The sequence below is a fragment of the Pagrus major genome, chromosome 11 (assembly GCF_040436345.1).
Source record: "Pagrus major chromosome 11, Pma_NU_1.0".
NCBI classification, from domain to species: Eukaryota; Metazoa; Chordata; class Actinopteri; order Spariformes; family Sparidae; genus Pagrus; species Pagrus major.
In genome coordinates this window covers 30,213,695-30,235,008 of record NC_133225.1, presented here as the reverse complement: position 1 = coordinate 30,235,008, position 21,314 = coordinate 30,213,695, and the positions used below count along the sequence as shown (strand labels likewise).

The window sequence follows — 21,314 nt, the reverse complement described above, 5'->3', positions numbered from 1 at the left end:
TGCAACATCAATCTGCATTCCCATGAAGAAAACGATGTCCAATCCCAGCATAGCAGGAGATGCAAGGGTCTTGGAATCCAGCACCACCACAGCCACCAGCCAGGTTTTATCCTGTAGGCTCAGTTCCATCTCCACCCAACCAAGGGGCATCCTGGGTTCCCCATCGGCCAGATAGAGTGGATCTCCAATCCATGGGGTAAGTTTGTCCTCTGGAGCTTTGACACTATCCCACACATGTTCATTGAGCAGTGTATATGTTGATCCTGTATCCACAACAGCTTTTCCTCTCCAGTTCCTTACAGTTAATGGCACTTTCAACTGTCGTGGTAGGGCGGTGCCACAGCTCCCTCCAGGGTAGCTGAACTTCCTTAGACCCGGCACAAAGGAATGGGAGGTAATACATGACGCTGATCGCGCTGTATGGGTTAAGGTATTAACTGAAGGGCAGTTATGTTTATCTGCAGAGTGGGAGGGCTGTGGACGGTGTTGCCAATCGTGGGATGGACAAGATGGCTGTGGACGGGTTTGCTGAGGCAGGGATGGATAAGATGGCTGTGGACCGTGTTGCTGATCGTGGGATGGATAAGATGGCTGTGGATGGGGTTGCTGAGGGTGGGATTTCCGAGACTGTTTGAAATTTGGACATGAATATGGAGCATGACTACCCTTACATCTCCAACAGTAAACCACAGGGGGGGTATTGCTCTTCTGTGGTGGGGAATCGGGAGTCAACAAATCTATTTTCTCTTTTTCCTTGTGTTTCACACCTTGTTTCTTCCGTAGCTCATATTGACACTGACTTGCTTTTTCTTTTTCCAGCTGCTGTCCCAGTCTCACCAGTTCATTTACAGTAGCAACTCTACGCCGGAGCTGGCTTGCCATATGTGGATTGACGTTCCTGAAGATCTGTTTAAGCACTGCAGCCTCCTGAATATCAACAAACCGTTGTAAACAGGAAAAGGGAGACTTGCTCTTCCTGTGAATGTTAATCTCTAATAAACCTTTATTAAAGACACTTACTCGTCTTTGTTTCCTATTTGAGTAAACATGAATCACATAGAAGAACTATGGAACCCTTTTAAATGAAAAAATACGGGACTCGAACTCATATTCATTGCTTAGACATTGTGGTCACAAGTTGATCTGGCCACCTTTGTGTCCAAGGGGTGGCTGTGTGTATGCTGTGAGGAGTGAGATAGGCTATACCGCCAGTGACCTGCATGATCTTTTTGCCGTAGTGAATTGAATACCACGCTAGAGTTTTTTTCCCCCCTCAATTAGTGTGAGTTCAAGTCATGTAATATCTTTTCTTCTTTCTTCTTTCTTCTTTTTTCGTTTAAAAGGGTTCCATAGTTCTTCCATAGACACTGCGGTCACAAGTTGATCTGGCCACCTCTGTGTCCAAAAGGTGGCTGTGTGTATGCTGTGAGGAGTGAAATAGGCTGTACCGCCAAATACCTGTGTGGCTTTGTTGGTGTGGTGGGCTAATTGCCACGGTACAGTTCTTTCTTTTCCCTCAATGAATATGAGTTCAAGTCCCGTACTTTTTTTCTTCTTTTCTTTTTCATTTTTCGTTTAAAAGGGTTCCATAGTTCTTCTATGTGATGCATGTTTACTCAAATAGGAAACAAAGACGAGTAAGTATATTTAATAAAGGTTTATTAGAGATTAACATTCACAGGATGAGCAACTCTCCCTTTTCCTGTTTACAACGTCTTCCGTAACAACCAGCAACGTTGATACAGCGACTGAGGGTTATACACGTTTACTCAAACAGGAGCCCAACCACGGATCGGGTATGTTTTGCACAGAGACAACCTGAACAAAGAGGCATATCCGAGGACAGCTACGTCTTCTCTTCCCGTTTTCAACATCTGCTGTGGCTACGGCAACCACTGACGCATTTGGCTCATGGTCGCCAGTTAACATAGCCCCGTGTTAATCCGAAACACCGGCAACTCCTGGAAAAACTCCGACTGGGAACATAGACATCCACAGGGTAATTCCTCCTCCTGACACGGACTCCAGAGACACTTTGGCAACAATAATGCGGACTTTTCACACAATCGGATGCCGAGGTAACACTCCACTGACCAACATACTGGCGGCTCTGAGACACACTAATAGACTTCCCCCAGGTTAGTTTTACACTGCGCGGGTTTCTTGGGGAATTGTGATTGGATGATTGCAAGCTTGTGGGTGTTAACAGTGAGAAACATGAATGAACTCTTTGACAGGTGAGTGGTGATGCAAATATGACAGCCAGTCATTACAAGTTGTACCAGATGAAAAGCTGGTGGTTGATGTAATATTTTCTCTTTCTCAGGGTGCTCAGTGGGAGTGACATGCGAGAAGCTTCACCAATAAAAATTATAAATAAATATGACCACGCCTGTATAGTTACTGTAGTGTTGAGTAATAGCTCTGTGAAGGGGAATGCCCTGACTGTCATTACTGACCGTACATGTAGATAGACAGAAAAGGAAGTTGTCTGACTCTTTCCTGGACAACATTGAAAAAAAAAATGGATAAACCTGCATTGCTTCAGTTGTGAACTGAACAGAATTATTGTTTTAAGTCTGTTGATTCTAAAAGTAAATAGCAAATGAAAATGTAAATCTAATGAAATAACAGCACTACAAGTGTGAAATGAAGCACTGTGGCAGATCCAAGCTCTGCAGCTATAGTAAGAAATGCTGGCTGTACAACAGTTTTGTGTGGGAGGAACAAACGGAGACTTCAATTCACAAACTGATTCTTCCAGAAGGAAAAATATGGTGTTAGACGATGAGAGACAGAGCTACAACTTGAAATCACTGATCAAATGGAACCAGTTCTTCCTCAGATAAAGTCTGATATAACCAGGGTGAGAGAAGAGGCCATCAAACAAAACTCACAGAATAAAAGAGGATGTTTGATACCTTTGATGGCTATATATAGTGTTAAAATGGAGCCAACTTCATCTTACTTAAAGGTCATATTGATAACATTTTTATGATTTGTATTTTTATTTAAAATAACACACCTACAGAGCTTGTAGAAAGGTGCACAATAAAAGCATCTCTTTTACTTTTAAACAATATTATGATTGTGAATTGATAATTTTTTCAATGTTTGTTGGGTCCTAAATGACTGTTTTGTTCATCTCTGTAAGAATTCTGGTTGGTTCCAGCTTCTACCAAGGTTTGTCAGCCAATAGTGTATCACTGTTGGTATCACTGTGTTTTGTCAGCGGTCAACACTCTTGGTAGTTGCCAGTCGGATTTCTACAGTATGCATCGACATACTGTACTGCCCTTATGTTAGCAAGATAACATTAGCAACATTAACATTAGCGAGTTATTAGTGACGTTAACGTTTGCTAGCAAAGTTAGCTAACGTGGAGCACATTTATCAGTACTTATTTTTTATTTTCAAAAGTCAATAATTAAAAGAACAGCAGCAGAACCTTACAAACAAAAATGCTATAATTTAACATCTTTTATTTCAATTACTTGAAAGGATAATGTGCACCATGACCTTTTTCCTCTTTTATTAGCAAAAGCATATCGTATATATAAAATGGACTCTATTGCAGCAAACATACTAAACTTGAACTATTTTCAATATATAGTCATCTTTGTAAAAAATGGTTAAAGGTTCATTTATTGATCATTTAACGACACCAGTGACTTTGTGATGCGATGATCTCTTTACTTTGTGTACTTTTGTCCTGTGAAAAAAGAAAGATGTCATGTTTTTATTAATAGCAGAACTGATACAAAACCATCATCACTCTGCATAACCCTGCGGCTGTAGCTCAGGAGGTAGAGAGGGTCATCTAGTAATCGGAAGGTCGGGATTTGAATCCCTGGCTCCCCTGAGCACTTGGGCAAGATACTGAACCCCAAATTGCTCCTGATGAGCAGTTGGCTCCTTCACTCTGCCATCAGTGTATGAATGTGTGTGAATGGGTGTTGAGTGGTCTGTAGACTGAAAAAGCACTCTCGAAATGCAAGTCCATTACCTGTGTGGTCCATGACGATGTTAACATACACGAGGGTGTGAAAACTCATACGTCAGCCAAAGTATAAAGATATGAGGGCCATTAATTGCATCTATCTTTAGTACATCAATAAATCCATCCCAAGTCAACTGCATGTGGTTTTCTCTTCTCTCAGAGGAGCGGGATGATGACTGTATGACCTAAACAAACTGTGCGTAGCTGCTGGTTATTTGCTGAACAGCTGATAGTGTGACACTACGCTGATGATGGAATGAACCTGTTTCCTTGTTTCATCTGACAACACTGTACACACCGCTTCTATCTATGAATCACAGAGTATTTGTTCATATGGCTTGATGAACAAACATCTTTTCGTTGAAATGCTCCTCAGGGAAGCAATAATTGTTTTGTCTGAAGAACAAACGATGCACCCTGTCAACTTCTCCAATCCTAACTTATTAGTTTTTTAAAAATGCAGCTAACTTGACTTCAAATCAATACCAGGAGCTGTTTGTCAAAGGGAGACTTATTCTGCATCCACATGTCAGCGTTCATGGGAAGTCTTAAGGGCTGTCCAAAGTCACATTTCATCCAGTCCACAAGGGCCTGCAGACTTCACCTGACTTCACTTATTTAACAACCCATAATTCATTGCAATACTGACGTGACATTGTAGAACGTATTATGAAAGTGTAAAACGATAACTTTATTATAATGTTGAATGACAATCTTGAATTGTATAGATTAGAAATAATACCACATCATAACACAGAAATATTTAGAAGCATAGACTGTCGATGTTACACACAGTACACCAACAGTGGTCTCCTGAGAGAAAGTCCTGTTCTTGTTTGACCCCACAATCCCTCTCTGACCTCCTCCCTATGTTGGCTTTGTTGCTGACTTCCTCCTTTGCTGCCGTAATTATTGCTACCATAAACATAAATATGGGTCATAATAAACTGTTTCACAGTCAACCCATAGGGCTGTTTTTCTGATGAGGAGGGGTTGTTGAAACTATTGGTGCTTCGTGATCTGTTTTGTGTGAACTGTGTGATGTGACCCTTTAGACAATTCAAACTTTAATTAAGCAAACTTGTCACCTTAAACTCTTAAACATCAAACAAGAGGAGCCGACAGCCATGCTAACACGCTCACGGTGAAGATGTTTTTTTTTCCATCTCAGTTTAACATGTCAGCACTAAACACTACGTACAGCTGAGTACTGAGTTCAACCCAAAATATTTGACAGATTGTAATATTGACCCGATGGTGGCGCTAGATGAAATGTGACGGGATCACCAAAGTGATTTATTGTTGATATATTTCAGTCTGGACCAAAGTGGAGGGCTGGCAACAGGTGCTTTAAACACAGAAAAGATTACATGTTAACAAACAAAATGCATAGTTTACAGTACATATTATTGCTGCTACAAAAAATAAAGCGATGGACACATAAATGCAACTTAAACACAATGTTATTCATTTTAGTCTTTCTTTTAACAAGTTGCACACCATTTTTCACTTTCATTTAATGTGCAGAAGACCCACACAAGTGGGGAAAATGACACTGTATTTGTTAAGGTTGACTGAAATATTTACTGAATACATAAAAAAATCAAATTGCTTATTCAATACTCAGGTAAACCTTATAATGTTGGGGTGATTACAATTAGGTATTTTTAATTTGACATCCTGAGTTTGGAGGGCAAAGAAGCATCCGCTTCACCACACATCTGACGAAAGAGTCTTAATGACAACACTAGATGAAAACCCAGGGACATGTCATCATCAAGATATAATCAATTAACATGTGCGACGCATACAATATGCCAGCTTATTCCAGCTAATAGCTGCCGCTGTTATCCATCTTGGAACCCTAATTATCTTACTGTTATAATTATGAATTATAGGTCAGACGTGACTACACATGCATCGTCTGGCCACTTGTGGAGGGTCATTTCCATTTTTTTTTCTGTCAGCCTGATTGCTCGACAGTGTTTATGAATGAGGAGACAAGGCTAATAAATACATGCAGAATTAGAGCATCAGATTTTCAACTGATTTTTAACAGGGTTGCTTTTCCAAGGACGACCATGATTACAGCATGTTTTCTAGTACTTCTTTCAATTTCCTGGAACTATACGTTTGTGCGAAGATGCCCCTACACATGTTTAATAAAAGTGGTTACACACACACAAACATCAGTAGCTAGCTGGTTTGTTTTAAGGCTCAGAGCCTTGTTCAGAAAGGTCTGATACTGTTACCTGGCAACAACATGTTGCTTACAGATGTGAGCCCTCACTTTGTTATTATAGCATCTTGTTGACTGAGTATCAAAAGCTGAGAGGCCTATAGAGGACTTTGGGATGCTTAAACAAAAATAGGAAGCATCTCTTTGAGTAGCAGTAGAGAATGTCTTTTCTAGAAGATACAAAAGAAATAAAACGACAGCAGGCTGTTTGTTACAAATGCTGCACAGTCGCCCCAGCACACAGTGTACATAAATGAGATTGCCAGCCTGAGTTTAAAAATGATTGTGCGTTCATTGTGTTTTTGATTTTTCAGCAGTCAACCACAACAACACTGCAAAAAGGAAAGCTTCAATATAAGGAATGAACAATTTGAGGAGAAAATTATTGAGATTATCTGTCTATGCAGCAAAGTCATTTTACTTGACAATACATCCTCAAATAAATTGGATCAGTCGAGAAATAAATGTTAGCGTTCAAAGTAGTAGAAATAAATGGGATCAGACTGCACATCAACAGCACAGTTATGTGGACAACAGAAATACAATGAGTGTAGCAAATAATTCTTCTTTCAGCATTGTTGTATTCCTAACCACACAAACATCACTACATTAAGTAGATGAAATGTAATTCCTGTGGAGAATGACTATACTGATGCTTGAAACAAGTTGTTTAATGATACAGTGCAATGAGAATGTATGTGGCTTCATTTTATCAGAGTAGCTTGTTTAACTAGTGAATTATTACATTTGAAGATTTCCTGATGAATTACGGCATAAAAGATATACACTTGCATTTATGGCACTTTTTCTGTCTACTGACCTCTGTAAGTGTTTTACACACACTCGTACACTGATGGTGCCGACCTGCTCATCAGGAGCAGTTTGGGGTTCAGTATCTTCCTCGAGGATTCTTTGGCATGCAGCATGGGGATCTTCCGATCAGTGGATGACTCGCTCTGCCTCTTGAGCCACACTCTTGACAAACAGAACTTTGCCAGTGACTCACATGAAGCAACCATTTAAACTACTGTGGATCAGGCATGTTTACACCGATAGGCATGAAAATTAATGTGCATGTAAAAAATAAAGAAATATTAACAACAAAATAAATAATGTCATTATTTTTTTACTTTACTTAAAAATATAATGTTAATATAATATAAAAAATGTTAACTTTAATAATTATGAATTATGAATGATATCCTAAGAAGTGTATAACAAATTATCTTGTCCTCAGCACTTTTTGAATAGTTATACTGCAACCACAACAGTTTTGTTGTCCTGATTTTATTATGCATTATTAACGTACATTTTTTATTCCCAAATGTTGCACATAAGTGACCTTGAACTTCACAACTACTATACTTAAATACAAGTTATTGATAAAATGATCAAAAAATACAGTGTGACACTATTTGATCATGTAACCATGAGATAAATGGTCATTGATTATGTCACTTTGACAAAGTTTTATGGATAAAAATGTCAAATTTAATGTCAACATTTCAGCATCTCAACAGAAAAGACTTTATACAGAATAAGAGAACATATGTAGTACACATGAATACGTTTCTGTGTTCAAATTAAACCACCACAGTGGTGCCATGTAGTGTCATCCTTGTTTTATACTGTGCAGGTAGTGTCCTCTAGTGGCTGCCTGCAGACATTGCACTTTAACGGTGTGAGTCACAGCACCCTGCTGATGACAGACTGATAAATAACCACAGTCACTCTGATGGATTGGATATTTTGATGAACATGTATAGCTACAGTGTCTCCAAACATGTTTCTGCTGATTTGTGCTACTTCAGTTACTGATGACAGAAATGATAAATATCCTTGTGTTCTTTAGTGTCTCAGAGAGTCCTCAAGGATGTGACCCCTCTGGCCTGTCGGTGGCTCTCTCTGCCTGGTTGCCTCCAGCGGGACGCTTCATGCTGAGCGCAGTGTACACACCTCTTACCATGAACAGCAGGGAGATGGCAGCAAAGTATGAGGCGTAGATAAGAAACTGAAAAGAAATGAGAGGATAAATTGCACTGTGGATAATAACTCATAAATTAATTTCCATCCAATTATTCCCTTTTGTCTCTTGTGGTCTGTCTCACTCTGTATGTTCATCGAATGCCTTTCAAACAGTATCATCTTTCTTTTATCAGTGCTATTTATTGTCTTTATTTCATTTTCTTTATGCAGTTTCTATCATTCTCATTTGCATTAATACTCCTCAATTTCCACCTTATTGTAAAAGTTTATGTTTATGATCCTCTGCTTACAATGAATTAACAAATATCATTTAAAGCTGATGTAATACGTAAAGTACACAGACAGTTCAGTAGATGATTTGAGCTGATTTGTCTAAGTGTCTGATTGTGTGTGCTGCAGGACCTGTGAGGTGATGGTGAGCTTTAGAGACTTGGTGTTGATGACAGTGGCGGTGAGGACACTCTGGAGCACTGTGGCCACAAAAGTGTTCACGCCGAATACCAACGCATAGCGCCTCCTGTTCAACGTCTTGGCTATCTGAAAACTGTAACATAAATACCGTAGATCAGATGCTAGGTACAATTAAAATGTTGATTTATTTCTTCTATTTATATTCAGTATTATACAACAAAGGATAATCAGATAAAGATGAATCACAATACGATGTCTACTCCACCTTAATTCTAACAGACTGTGTGAGGTAATGCTTTTATGTTTTGCAGGTAATATTAGTCACCATCTTAGTTTAAAGGTGTAGTATGTAAGAATTGACCATCTTTTGATCTCATACGCCCAACAAACAGGGACAACATATCACCAGAGTAGCTAACTGCTGCTAACTGTATTCTGTTTAGGGGGGCGACACCCGTTCCGAAGGACCGCCATTCCGACGGTCCGCCATTCCGACCGGGTTATGGTTAAGGTTAGGGTGTCAGGTTCGGAATGGCGACCTTTTTTTAAAAATAATTAAGGGCCAGCATTCCGAAACATGAAAGTGAACGTTCGGAATGGCAGCCCTTCAGAATGCCGCCCTGGACCCTTCTGTTTATGACTGTTGCCGCTGTTAGCTTGTTAGCTCAGTTAGCTGTGCAGCTTTCAGAAGTTTTGGTGTTTACACCGCTAGCACAGGACCAGTGTGTTGTGGGAGAATGACGTTTTCTAGGCTAGCTGGTTAGCATGCTAACTTAGATATCTCTGCAACACAATATGTCTTTGGCATAATGTCAAAACTGTTACTTCTTAACATTGATAATTTTTAAATGTTTTAAACTGAAAATTCTTACATACTGCACCTTTAAGGTGTACGAAAGCTAACATTTACTAACTAGCATTAAGTACAGCTGAGGCTGGTGGAATGTCATGAATGGTGATGGTACATTTGTGGCATCACAAATTCAGATTCTACCCAGAGGATTCATGACTTCACACAAATACACAGTATTGATGAATTGTTGACACGTTCTGAATTCTTACGTGCAGATGGCCGTGAGGGGCAAGTAAAGTGTTTTGAAGAGGGTGAAGCATGTGTAGCTGATCCAGATGTTGTTACTCAGATCCATTAGGAATATAACCCCGGCAATTAGGAGTGTGAAACCCCCCAGGACAAGTTCCCCCCACACGGACCACTCCAGAGACATGTGTCCCACAGCAACAGTGGCTGCGGCTCCTGAAGGAGAACACTCTGTGAGTCAGTGCAGAACTGGAGGGTGACTGGGGAGCAGCAAAACATGGCAGAGCCCTCAGAGACCGGTACATACACACTCGATAAGATGATGTTAAAGGATTGGTCAGATTGTTTAATTTCGGCACATGGTGGGACAGATAAATGAATACGAACAGTATTAAAAACAATATGTCACCCTGCTCCTTCTAAGCCTTCATACATTCTGATAGAAATTCTGAATTTTCCTCAATACTTCAAAATGTAGAGAGGAAATGAAACTGCAACATGAATCTCATTATAACAGCTGAAAAATTACATAACACCAAAAAGAAAATTCTGTCAACATGTATTCCACATGGAGCTAATCTAAACAAATACTTAGAAAATAAACAAGATTATTTCAGGTTGTGCTGGCATGGCTGTAGTGAGGCTGGCACACTTTGATGTCCAAAGGTTCTGAAATGGTCACTGATTTTCTGTCATTAATATTTATATTTCATATATTTAATATTATATTTAATTCTGATTCCTGTCCAGCAGATGAGAACAACTTGAGAATATAGACTAAATGTCAATAGATTAAATTGCTGCTGAAAAAAAAAAAAAAAACTCATTAATTTACACTGTAAAACAAAATATGTTCAGGATACTCAACAAAATTAGCTTGGTTGACATTTTTTGATGTAATCAGTTTCCCCAAATGTGTTAAGTCATTATTATTAAAAAAAAATAGAGTTTTTACATTTTTTTTATTGTACAGTGTAATATTGTTCTACTTAAAATGATTCACCATATAGCCTATAATGTTTTTAGTTTCTCCATACTTAATAAAATCAAATCTAATAATACACTAATGCTTAACTCATTGAAATTTGTGACTAATTTTTTTGATAGTTCGTCCCACACATAGTCTCTCAAGGAGTCTATTTTAAAGCGATTTTTCTACCATTGATACGTGAAAACATGTTATAGAAAAACTCTGAGTAAATAAGTCTTTTTTGAAATTGATGTCTCTCATTTCAGCCACAGGGTGGCGCAGTGCAGCCCTGATACCTCACACAGCTCCTGTCACCACATGTGAAGGAGTTATAAGGCTCTTTTCCCTGTGGATGGACATGAAGTCTGGGACTCAAGACAGTGAATCTTTGGGGCATTGATTATTTTGAGTCTCGCTTTTTTCTTCCTCTTTTTATTCTCCATGTCCCCTCACACTTCATCTCTTCCTCACATACTACTTTAACATGGTTGCTACATGCATCATATGTTCTTTCTAAGTAGCGCTGCAGCTTGAAATGAAACCTAAATAAAAACCAAGCTGCATTTAGTAACGTGAGCGTTAATAATCTCTGAGCCCCGAGAGACATGGATCTACTCCAGAGGAGCTCTTTATCCACTCGAATATGAAGAGAGCCTGAGTATTACTGCTTCGCTCTTTTAAATGTGTACGTTTCCTTTGATTCTTCGTCCATTCGCAGTCAATGAGCGCTAATAGTCCAACACCAGGGCTAGTCTGTGTATTTAACATGTTCTTATCAATCCCCCTGAGTCCGATTAGCAGAGGGGGGTCAAATAGAGACTGAATAATTAGAGCGGTTTCCATTGCAGTGTCAATTGGAGGCTTAGAAGAGTCAGCAGGGGCAGCTCTATAGCTTCATAGGCAGGGATCAATAATGCAGCTGGGCTGTACATTATGTTCAAGCTGCAGGAATTCAAGCTAAACATCAAATTGGTGCTCATATTTCAGTTTAATTGGGTAAGTGTTTGAGTTTATTCAATAATTTAACCCCTTTTATGTCTTACAGCAAACCCAGAGGTGTCATCTTTTTTTGTTCCACAATTTGTCTTCCTTAATATATCTGATGCCTCCATTACCCACAAAGCAACTTAGCCATTGAGTGACGTCACTGGAAACAGTGATAATGTGAAGCTTCCTCTGGAGCCACAAAAGACTTACACTCCTTTCTTCTCAAATGCAGTAGTAGATTAGTGGAGTTACCCTTTAAAGAGATCTCGTTACATGAACACCCTGTCCTCAAAGTGTGACATTTATACTGCTATACTTGCAAAATACGTTTGGAGAAAAGGTTACTTCTCCCTGGGTATTTCCAGTCCAAGAACTTCTGCATAGGGAGTGTACTGGGGCAGATAGTGGGTGTACACAGCGCAGCATTTTCACACCAGAAACAAGGCCTCCTGTCCTATTTTTGGCTGGACTTAGGCTACAAAAACAGGTTTGAATAAAGTTTGTGGTTTGGTTAACTGCCATCCACAGAGATATGCCGCAAACGTGGCTTAAAAAAATGGTCAAAATCAATGCAACGCCAAGATATCCTGACTTTTAGTCCCTGGCATGGATCAAGCTCTAAAAACTGGAAATTCTTTAGCATGATACATTTCAAATGCATCTTTGATAAGACTTCACACCCCCGGTCTGCAGTTCTATTAAAAAATTGTAGTCTTCAAGCCCAAATCGAATCACCCTGGATGACATCGTCAATTTCACTGTGATGTTGTGTGTTTTGAAGGATCAGACACGAGCAGCATGCAGGTCACACTGAACCATGTTGGAGATGGCGGATGAGGAAAAATATGTAACCTCATGTTGTGTTTGTTTGTTCACACTGATTACATAACATCACACTGTATGCTGTGTGTTGTACTGTATGTGGGCAAGTACAATTTGAATTTGCATACCTTAAGCTCCAGTTTGTGGTCTAAAACTAAACTAAAGTATATTCAGCGTGCAGTTTCATGCCAAATTAAAAGGAAAACCTTGGACATCCCTGACCTGGGGAGGAAAATGTCCTGACTGAAACTATGCTCTGAATATATTAACCATTGACTTAAATATGTTTGAAGTGTAAATGACTTGTAATTACGGCTTTAGCTCGAGGATAAAAAGTTGGTTTAGGTGCACTGTAACTCCTTCTCCTGGAAAATCATGCTTTAGAAAACAATGTAACTTAGCATAACTCAGTTTGTTCTGCACACACATTTGGTTTTATCTTAATATTAATGAGCTACTAAAAAAATTTTTTTTTCAAGCCCCGGGACATATGCAGTTATTAATATGCTGAATATGAAAATACTAAATTATGTTGTGTTTTTCTGCTACATTTTATCATCTTGGTAATCCATATGCATATTTTCCCTATCGGTTCCAACCAGGTTTTTTCCTCAGGGATGTTTTCTAAGTGTGGAACGGAGAAAATACAGCAGGAATCTTTGGGGAAATATCAGACATGGGCCCTACAGCTTGACTGCGTGTTGGGCAGAACCATTTACAAGTGAAAGGCATACAGCTGGATGTGGTTTACACAGAGTAATTGCCTTTGGTTTCTGGGGAATACAGGAATGTATCAGTACTATAATCAATAAAAGTGCACTGGCTAGATGGCAGCAGCTGCTATACCCATCTGGGGATGAGAGCAGGCAATTAAATAGTCTAATTAATGCTGCTCCTATTGTCTGCTGTGCTTTGGGGGTTGTGAAATACTGATAGTAGAAAGGGATTGTGTTTTCTTTCTGCCTATTTATCCGATTGTTTTTGTAGCAGAATGCATATAACACCCATAAGCTTTAATGAAAATGTTTGGACTTGTTTTTACAAGAGCCTGAACCAGTTCTGTTAAGCTGGATATGCAGCGGGTGCTGTTCTGAATTAATCAGTTTTCAGATTTTGCACAACAATTCCTCATGGGACCGGAGTGACACTGAAGAATCTGACTGTCAAGCATGTGAAATGTGGGAGGTAGCAAAGTTTTTCCTACTTTTCCTAAGAAAAACTACATACAAAGGACAATGAGAGGAATAAGAAGTATTCAGATCCTAGTACTCAGTGTACTGACATTTTGGGTCGTATACAGGTTTGCAGATATATGCAGATTTGAAGTAAACTAGTGCAGTGCCTGTGCAAAACATGCTGTTCGGCACGGATTATCTGATAATGTGAGGGGTTTACAGATCTAGTCTTAAATCTCCTGAACTGCTCACAGACTCATCTGGGTCATCCTGGTGATGTCCACCAGTTACGATTTCTGATTACGACAGTACGTTACGTCAGGTAACGTTGACAAAAACTTGGAATGTCGCCTCCAGTTCTCATGAAGAATGGAAAACCTGTGTTGGCCTCATCTCCCCACTCATCCAGAATCCTCTCACCTTCTGCTATGTTTTTATTTCTCACTGTAACATGTTACTACAGCAAGTTGTTGCAGCACGCTAAACTCCAATTTGTTGCTTCGACATGAGATCACATGAGAGAGATCAAGTGGGAGCCCAGCTTCAGTCTGCAGAAGCCATGAAGCCAGAGCGCTGAAGCCAAGCCCCTGCTGCTGCACAGACTGTTGAATGTGTCACATTCAAATTGCACCAAATTCAACGCTGTGCTTCCTCTGGTCCTCATGTGTGAATCACAGACAGAGATTCCTTGTTTTATAGTTAGATGTACATGTCACTTTGTACCGCTTGGTAAAAAAGATTTAATATTTCACGAGTACCACTTTTTATTAAGCTCCCCGTAATAAGCGTTAGTTAATAGGAAATAAGGCCTTTTTAGTCTTTAAGTGTTCATAATAGCAGTGCCAAGACATTTATTTGGCCTTACTAGAAACTTATAAGAAACCATATGACGCATTTATTGATTTTAACTGAATGACCTACCTTTACTAAGCCTTTTTGTTTGCTTCATTAAGATTATTACATAAATGTTTGAATAACCTTAATAAGACATTGTTCTCACTTTAGACCCAGTAGTTGCAAAAAGCAAAATTAACATTTCATAAGCTTATAGTTAACTGTTGATAAATACACGATGCAATATGCATTAATTTTAATAAAGCAACACAAAGCTAAGTAAAGATTTAACAGTAAAATAAAAAGTAAGTTAGTTAAACTCAATAAATATGTTTTAAATCTTATTGTACATGATTATAGGAAACTTATAAGGCTTTTATTAACATTCTTAAGCATCTATAAGCTATAAACAAGTGCCTCTGAATGTCTTATAATCTAACAGTGAACGTGTTTACGCTGCTATTTTTGACACTTCTATACTTTTATTAATATTATTCGAAGCTTAAAGACTTATAAGGGCCTTATACCTATTTACTAACGCATATTACAGGAACTATAATAGACATTTTTAAGACTGTATTGAAGAAAACAAATCAGTTGTGCGTTAGTTACCTGACAAATCACTGATGGTGTCTACCCCTCCATTGTAGGATGTGAAGTTATGGGGCTGGATTTGTTTCCAGAAGAGCTGGATGTAGCCTGCAACCTGGTAAAAGCCACATTTCCCTGTAGCTGCCCATATGCAGAAGAAGACCACAGCCACAGATGAATAACTTTCCTTACAGTCCAAAGCGAGCCTTCTGAACATCCTCCCAACATGCTCGGCAGCTGTCACACTTTTCACCCAGATGGAAAAGTTCTGCCTGTCAGAGTTGTTACTGTCCTCGACTGAGTAGCCCTGTTCTGCAGAATATAACCTAGTCTTTGGCATGGGCAGGAAAAAGGAGGTTATCAGTGCGACAGAGACAGATATGAGAGTTAGAAAAGCTAAGCAATACAGGGGCACCCCACCCAAAGACACAAGCAGCTGAGCCAGCAGGGCACCGGCAGCATAGCCCAGCAGTATGGCCGCTTTGACATAACTGGTTACTCTCTGATAATACTTGGCCTCAACAATGCTGTAAATGTAGGAGAAGTAGGCCACATCTGCTGCCATGGCAATGCTGTAGCAGAAGAAGGCTAGCTGAGTCAAGTGGACTCCTGAGCCAAACAGTACCAGCACAAACGCTGCAACATAGCTGAGCCCCTGGAGGATGATTACAGGCTTGTACCTGAGGATATCTGTCACCAGGAGGACTGGGATGAGGAGGAACAGGCTGGAGTAAGTCCACACAGGATACACCTGTCTGTTCACCTGCATATGGAGGAAGAAAAAAACAAGAGACCATACTGTTTTTAGAAATGATCCCTAAATGCTGAGTGCAAGAGTTAGTGATGACAGCAGCACAACGCATAATGAAAAACTGCTTCTGCATGCACATGATGGAGCAGGAAGCAGCAGGAATGAGGCTCATAATGTGACACATTTTAATATGATGCAAATAAACACAATAGTTGCAGTTTGAAAGCAAAATATAGTCTTAAATTCTCATTAAGATGGTTTTTGTTTTCCACTTTGGAGCTGAAGAGGATGGGCAGGAATTTTAAATGCCATTATTTCAATCAAGGCCAGAGTTATAAAATAATGTATGTGGATAAAAGCAGCCGTTTTTTAGTGCTCCAAATGTGCATGATTGCTTTGAGTGCCCTGGCATTTATAATTGGTTGGTTTAAGCTTAAATTTATAATCCTTAAGATCTTCATGAAGCCATTGTTGATTATTATGGTCATTTGCTCTGCAATAGCGGTTCAATCTGCAACTCGGACTCAAAAAACGTTGGTACGCTGCGTAAAAATCATAAGCAAAAACATAGATGTAATAATTTGTTAATCCTTTTTGACATATAACAGTTTTCAAAAGTTTTACCTCATCAACTTCATTGATTGATTTGGAACATCCCACAGATAAACAGGAAACAGGTGGTAGTATCGTAATTGGGTATGAAAGAGGCCTCCTCATAAGGCTCAGTTGTTTACAAACAAAGACAGGGCGAGGTTCATCACTTTGTGAAACACATAAAGGATATTTGGGCTCGTGAACACTTTGTAAAACTGTTGTCAGTAAACACAGTTTGTTTGCAAATGATTGCTTTCTTTTTTATTTATGTTTTACAGTGTCCCATCTTTTTTACTTTCAGTAAGTACCTCTCTATGTATAAAAATCAAGAAGGCCAGCTCCATCCTGGGATGCCCTCTTGACTCAGCGCAGGTGGTGGGAGAGAGCAGGATGATGGATAAGCTGTCATCGCTGCTGGTGAAGGAGTCCCACCCCCAGCAGGTCACTATCACAGCACTGGGCAGCTCCTTCAGTGATAGACTGATACACCCCAAGTGTGTGAAGGAGAGGTATCGAAGGTCCTTCCTTCCTGCTGCTGTCAGACTGTATAACCAGCACTGCTCCCAGTAGACCACACTGTTTATAATTACACTGTTTATATTTGTACATATTATGTTTATATGATTCCATTTCTATTTCTGCTCTAGCTCTTCTTCTTACCTTTTTATTATATTGTTTATTGTTATATTGAACTAGCCTTTGGCTGCTGTGACGCACAAATTTCCCCGTTTGCGGGACTATTAATGGAATTTCTGATTCTGATTCTGATTCTAATTCTAATATGGAGGTGGAGTCCACCATTCCTACACTGGATTCAGATTGCCTGTAAGCACAAGGGTTTCACAGGAAACAATGCATGCATGTAATCAACCCAATCGTTAGGGTTAGGAAGAAAATCATGGTTTGGCTTAAAATACCTGTTTTGGTTGCCAAAAAAGGAGCTGGTCAGACTTCCCATAAGAAACACCCGGTTTTGGTCATCACAGAAATGGCTTAAAATGTCCCCACAGACTCAAAATGCAGTCACCCGTTCGGCAGCCTTGTGGCTTGTAATAACGACATCAGCCTCCCCTCTGCCTTCTGATGTGAAAGTCTGCTAATAAGGATGTGTCAACCTTGGATGTATCTGTTGTTTGTTAACTGCTATCATTATATCCAATTCATATCAGTCTCACTGTTCACTGTTCCTTATCTTTCAGCATATCAGAAGTGTATAAAGGAACTACTAATGCAAGCTTTTGGAAACTGAATGTATTTGTCCTTGTGGTTGGTGCCAACTGCAATCTCTCTTAGAAATGTGTCTACAAAACTTCGACATGCATTCATCAGTGGATCATTTAAAATTCTTGCCAGAGTAATGGAACAAGATGAGATGCAGAGTTGCAGGTGACAAGCTGCATCTAAGGCAACCTTCACTGTGTCCTATAGTATTTGGAAAACTACTTGCAGCCATGTGCAGCATGAAATCAGATTGTGTTTGCTGTCACTATTGAGTAACTTCTTCATCAAACTGAATTTGTTTGGCTGCACACTAGTTGCTCTTCTGTTATACTGTATTTCTGACAAAGTAGCTGCTCAAGGAGTGTTTGCTGTAGGATTTTACTGTTCTTGCTGTAACCACGGTAACCACAGATGTCTCCAAATTAACCAGGACTGAAATCTTAATCTACAATTTTAAATAATAGTTTGATATTGATTCATCTGACTAAATCCTCATTAGTTTGGTGTCTCCATGAATTTTCTTCGTGCCAACACGAGGTCAAACCTTTCTCTTGATCAGCACTTTGATGAGGACAAAACAGAAAACAGTAACCCCACACAACCCCTGCAGAGCCAATCAGCAGCAACATGTTCAGTGGACACTGAAGTTGCTCTTGCAGTTGCCAGAAGCAGTTAACATTTTTTACAACGATCAACAAATGTGAATCTTAAGAGGTGATGTTTTTGCAAAGATGCAAGTGGGCACGGAAAGGCACACTGCACTGACATTGAGATGTTTCAGCTTGAGCCAGGTAAGTTTGGAGAGCAAGGGTCAAGCTAGCTAACAGCCTCACTGCCTGTTTGTGGTGAATAAACATGGACTGCAAAAACACTTCAGCAGTCTAAAAGTAACAGATTCAAATATATGTAGGTGGGTGTTCAATCTAAATGCACCTTATGACCTCTGGCTCCTTGAGTGAAGGCAGGAATATATCAGGCTGTTAGTCGTCTTCCCTGAAATGACTACAAATGTACTTTCAAAAATACCAAGATGAAGTCACTATCAGTTGCACTTTGTTGGAGTGGTTGGAAAAGTCTGTACTTTGTTCACAAACTTAGTAAATATATATAACTTCATATAAAATTTCAAAAGCCACTCAGGAGCACAAGTTGAAAAGGTAATTTGCCTCATACATGGCTGAGCATCAGATGAGTACACCTTGAGAGTTCCTGCCATAATATGTGTGAATAAAGCAGCTCCCATCCTGCCTTGTGCATCACAAAGTGATTGTCATTGCAGAGGTGTGAAGGACCCCATTTAATTTCTTCTTCATGCCACACTGTGAGGGGTGATACTGAAGAGGCTCTCATGTTCTCTACAGTCTGTACCAAACCTCACTTCAACACTGAATTTACTCAGTGTCATGTAAACAGGGCAGCTCTGCTGATATCAGTAGAGTTTCTGCTTACATCAGTTTGCTACGGCAGTACATAATACTTTTAGGAGTACAGAGAGAAAATAACATGTTGGTTACAATATGGTGCCTTACTCTAAGAGGAACTATTAAACTATGAACATGTTGTATTACTTTACTTCACACGGGTAATCTAACAACTTCAGGTACTTTAAACAAAAGCCTTTTTTGGACAGAATGATGGCAGCGATGTCAGTAAGTCCTGCTCATGTATATGTCCGGATCAGATTGCTATGAAATTTTGCTTGTATATTCATGGTCTCCAGAGGAGGAATCCTACTTATGTTCGCGACCTCCTGAATCTTATCTTAGGTTGTCGGTGCAAGCAGCTTAGTGCCACCATATTTATGTGTTGTTAAGGGGTGAGCTCTAGAGGCTGTAGTAATTATGATGGAGAAGAGGAGGAACCGAGGTGACGTAGAATAAAAAGCAACAGAGTCTGCGTCGGAGGAGGAGGTTGGGTTGGTTGGATGGGTTTCACCCAGCAGACTGCCATCCATATCTGCTGTAAGTCAACATTGACTTATTTTAACTTAACATATTTAATTTACGTCACATACATAAAGTAACTTAACTGTAACTCAACTTTTGTTACTTATTTAATCCATACCTTGATACTTTCCTAAACCTAACCAAGTAATTTTGGTGCCTGAACACTAACCTGACATTTCACAATGTTTATGACGTGAGGATGAAGGTCTGGTGCATGTTTGCTGGTACTCTGGTTCATTTGGCCATGGTAAAGAATTACTGCATATTGATACATTCTCTACTTATTTACATGTCAACTTGTCATCAGTAAGTTGCAATTTGAAACATTTAAAATGACAGCAACTAGTTCTGCAGTTCTGAACATCCATGAACAAATATATTCATGTGTACACTTTCACTTGTACACTGTTCCTTGAAACAAAACATCCATGTTTCTGTTATCCATACTTCAGTTTATATTTGCACAACTTCCTTACATGTATTTACATTATTTATAGTATTGAAGAACATATTCAAAATCTGATATCCTGAGGCTTCCATCTGTACAGCAGTCACATATCTCATTACATAGTTCAGTACCTCACCTGTTCGCTGGTGAGATTCTTGTAAGTTCCTGTGAGAAACTCTGTCATGAAGGGCTCTATGGGCCTCATCATGGAGCAGAAACCATAGGTGCAGAGCAGCACAGTTGGGCCCACCCAACCAGCACAGCAAGGCACATAATGGCCTGCCCAGCAAGGCCTGTTGCCACACTCCCCGCTCCAGCAAAAACCCATCGTTCCTCTGCGGGTCCCCGGGGACGTCTCGCTGCGTCCGGCGAGAGCGCGGTCTAATTTAGGCAGTTTAATCTGTTGAGATATGGGAGCCTCAGATAAGGCCAAGGTGAGACTGACTGTGAACACCGAGTCACCTGCTTCGCCATTGTTGTTTCTCTCCTCTGAAGTTTTCCTGGCTACGGTGAGACAGGAAAAAATGTGAGGCTGTGAGTGAAGATACATTAGGATGAAATATGAGGTGGTGAGCCCCTGGGGCTCCAGCAGGTTATAATAAATACTGTCTCCTCCTCTGTCTTTATACAAAACACCCTCATTCCTGCAGATATTGAGGAAGGGGTGGAAGTCAAGCAGAGGAATATGTATGAGTGCAGGTGTACACACCACCCTGCTGCCCCCTCCCCCACACACACACGGTGTGTACATACTGTGTGCCTGTTTAGTTTGTGCCACCATCAGCCAGAGTCCAAAGCAATGAGAGTAAAGATATGTTTCACAAATGTTTTGGTCAAATAAATGAAAAAATGATAAATAAATAAATGATAAAAAACATTTATTTTTTGTACAAAATACTTAAGGCCTTTTCTTCAGGCTGCTAAATAAAAAATAAGAGCTAAGAGAATCTTGGACACATCCACCAGGCACTCAATTAAACTCAACTCTTAAACTCAATTTTGCAGAGTAGCTCCTCTGATCAGATAATGTTAATGTTCAGCATTTTGTCTTTGTGACTGTCATAAATAACAAGTTCATAATGTCAAAGTCAGTTTGGGAGTTTGCAGTTCGGCTTGGCGGTGAATTCTTAATACTTAGGGGAAGAAATAAGCAAGGCAATCATTCCCGAGATGAGAATTACTGTAGTCTGTAATTTAAAATATCCAACGGCGAATTATGACTCACCAGTGGGGTGTCAACGGAAAGCTCTGCCACAGCTCAAACTGTCAGACTGTCTCCACGACTTAATTCTCAACATCA

General features: G+C 39.7%; 1 protein-coding gene across 1 annotated transcript; it reads right to left on the bottom strand.

Annotated features, from left to right (window-relative positions):
* Positions 1-8,106: 8,106 nt before the first annotated feature.
* LOC141004309 (thiamine transporter 1-like) lies at positions 8,107-20,488 on the bottom strand. Its single transcript, XM_073475739.1, has 6 exons — positions 20,477-20,488; positions 20,151-20,414; positions 15,076-15,817; positions 9,699-9,891; positions 8,628-8,769; positions 8,107-8,250 (listed from the first exon to the last, which is right to left on the bottom strand). Exons 1-6 carry the CDS (start codon positions 20,486-20,488, stop codon positions 8,107-8,109), a joined length of 1,497 nt encoding a protein of 498 aa, XP_073331840.1.
* Between the last annotated feature and the right edge of the window lie 826 nt (positions 20,489-21,314).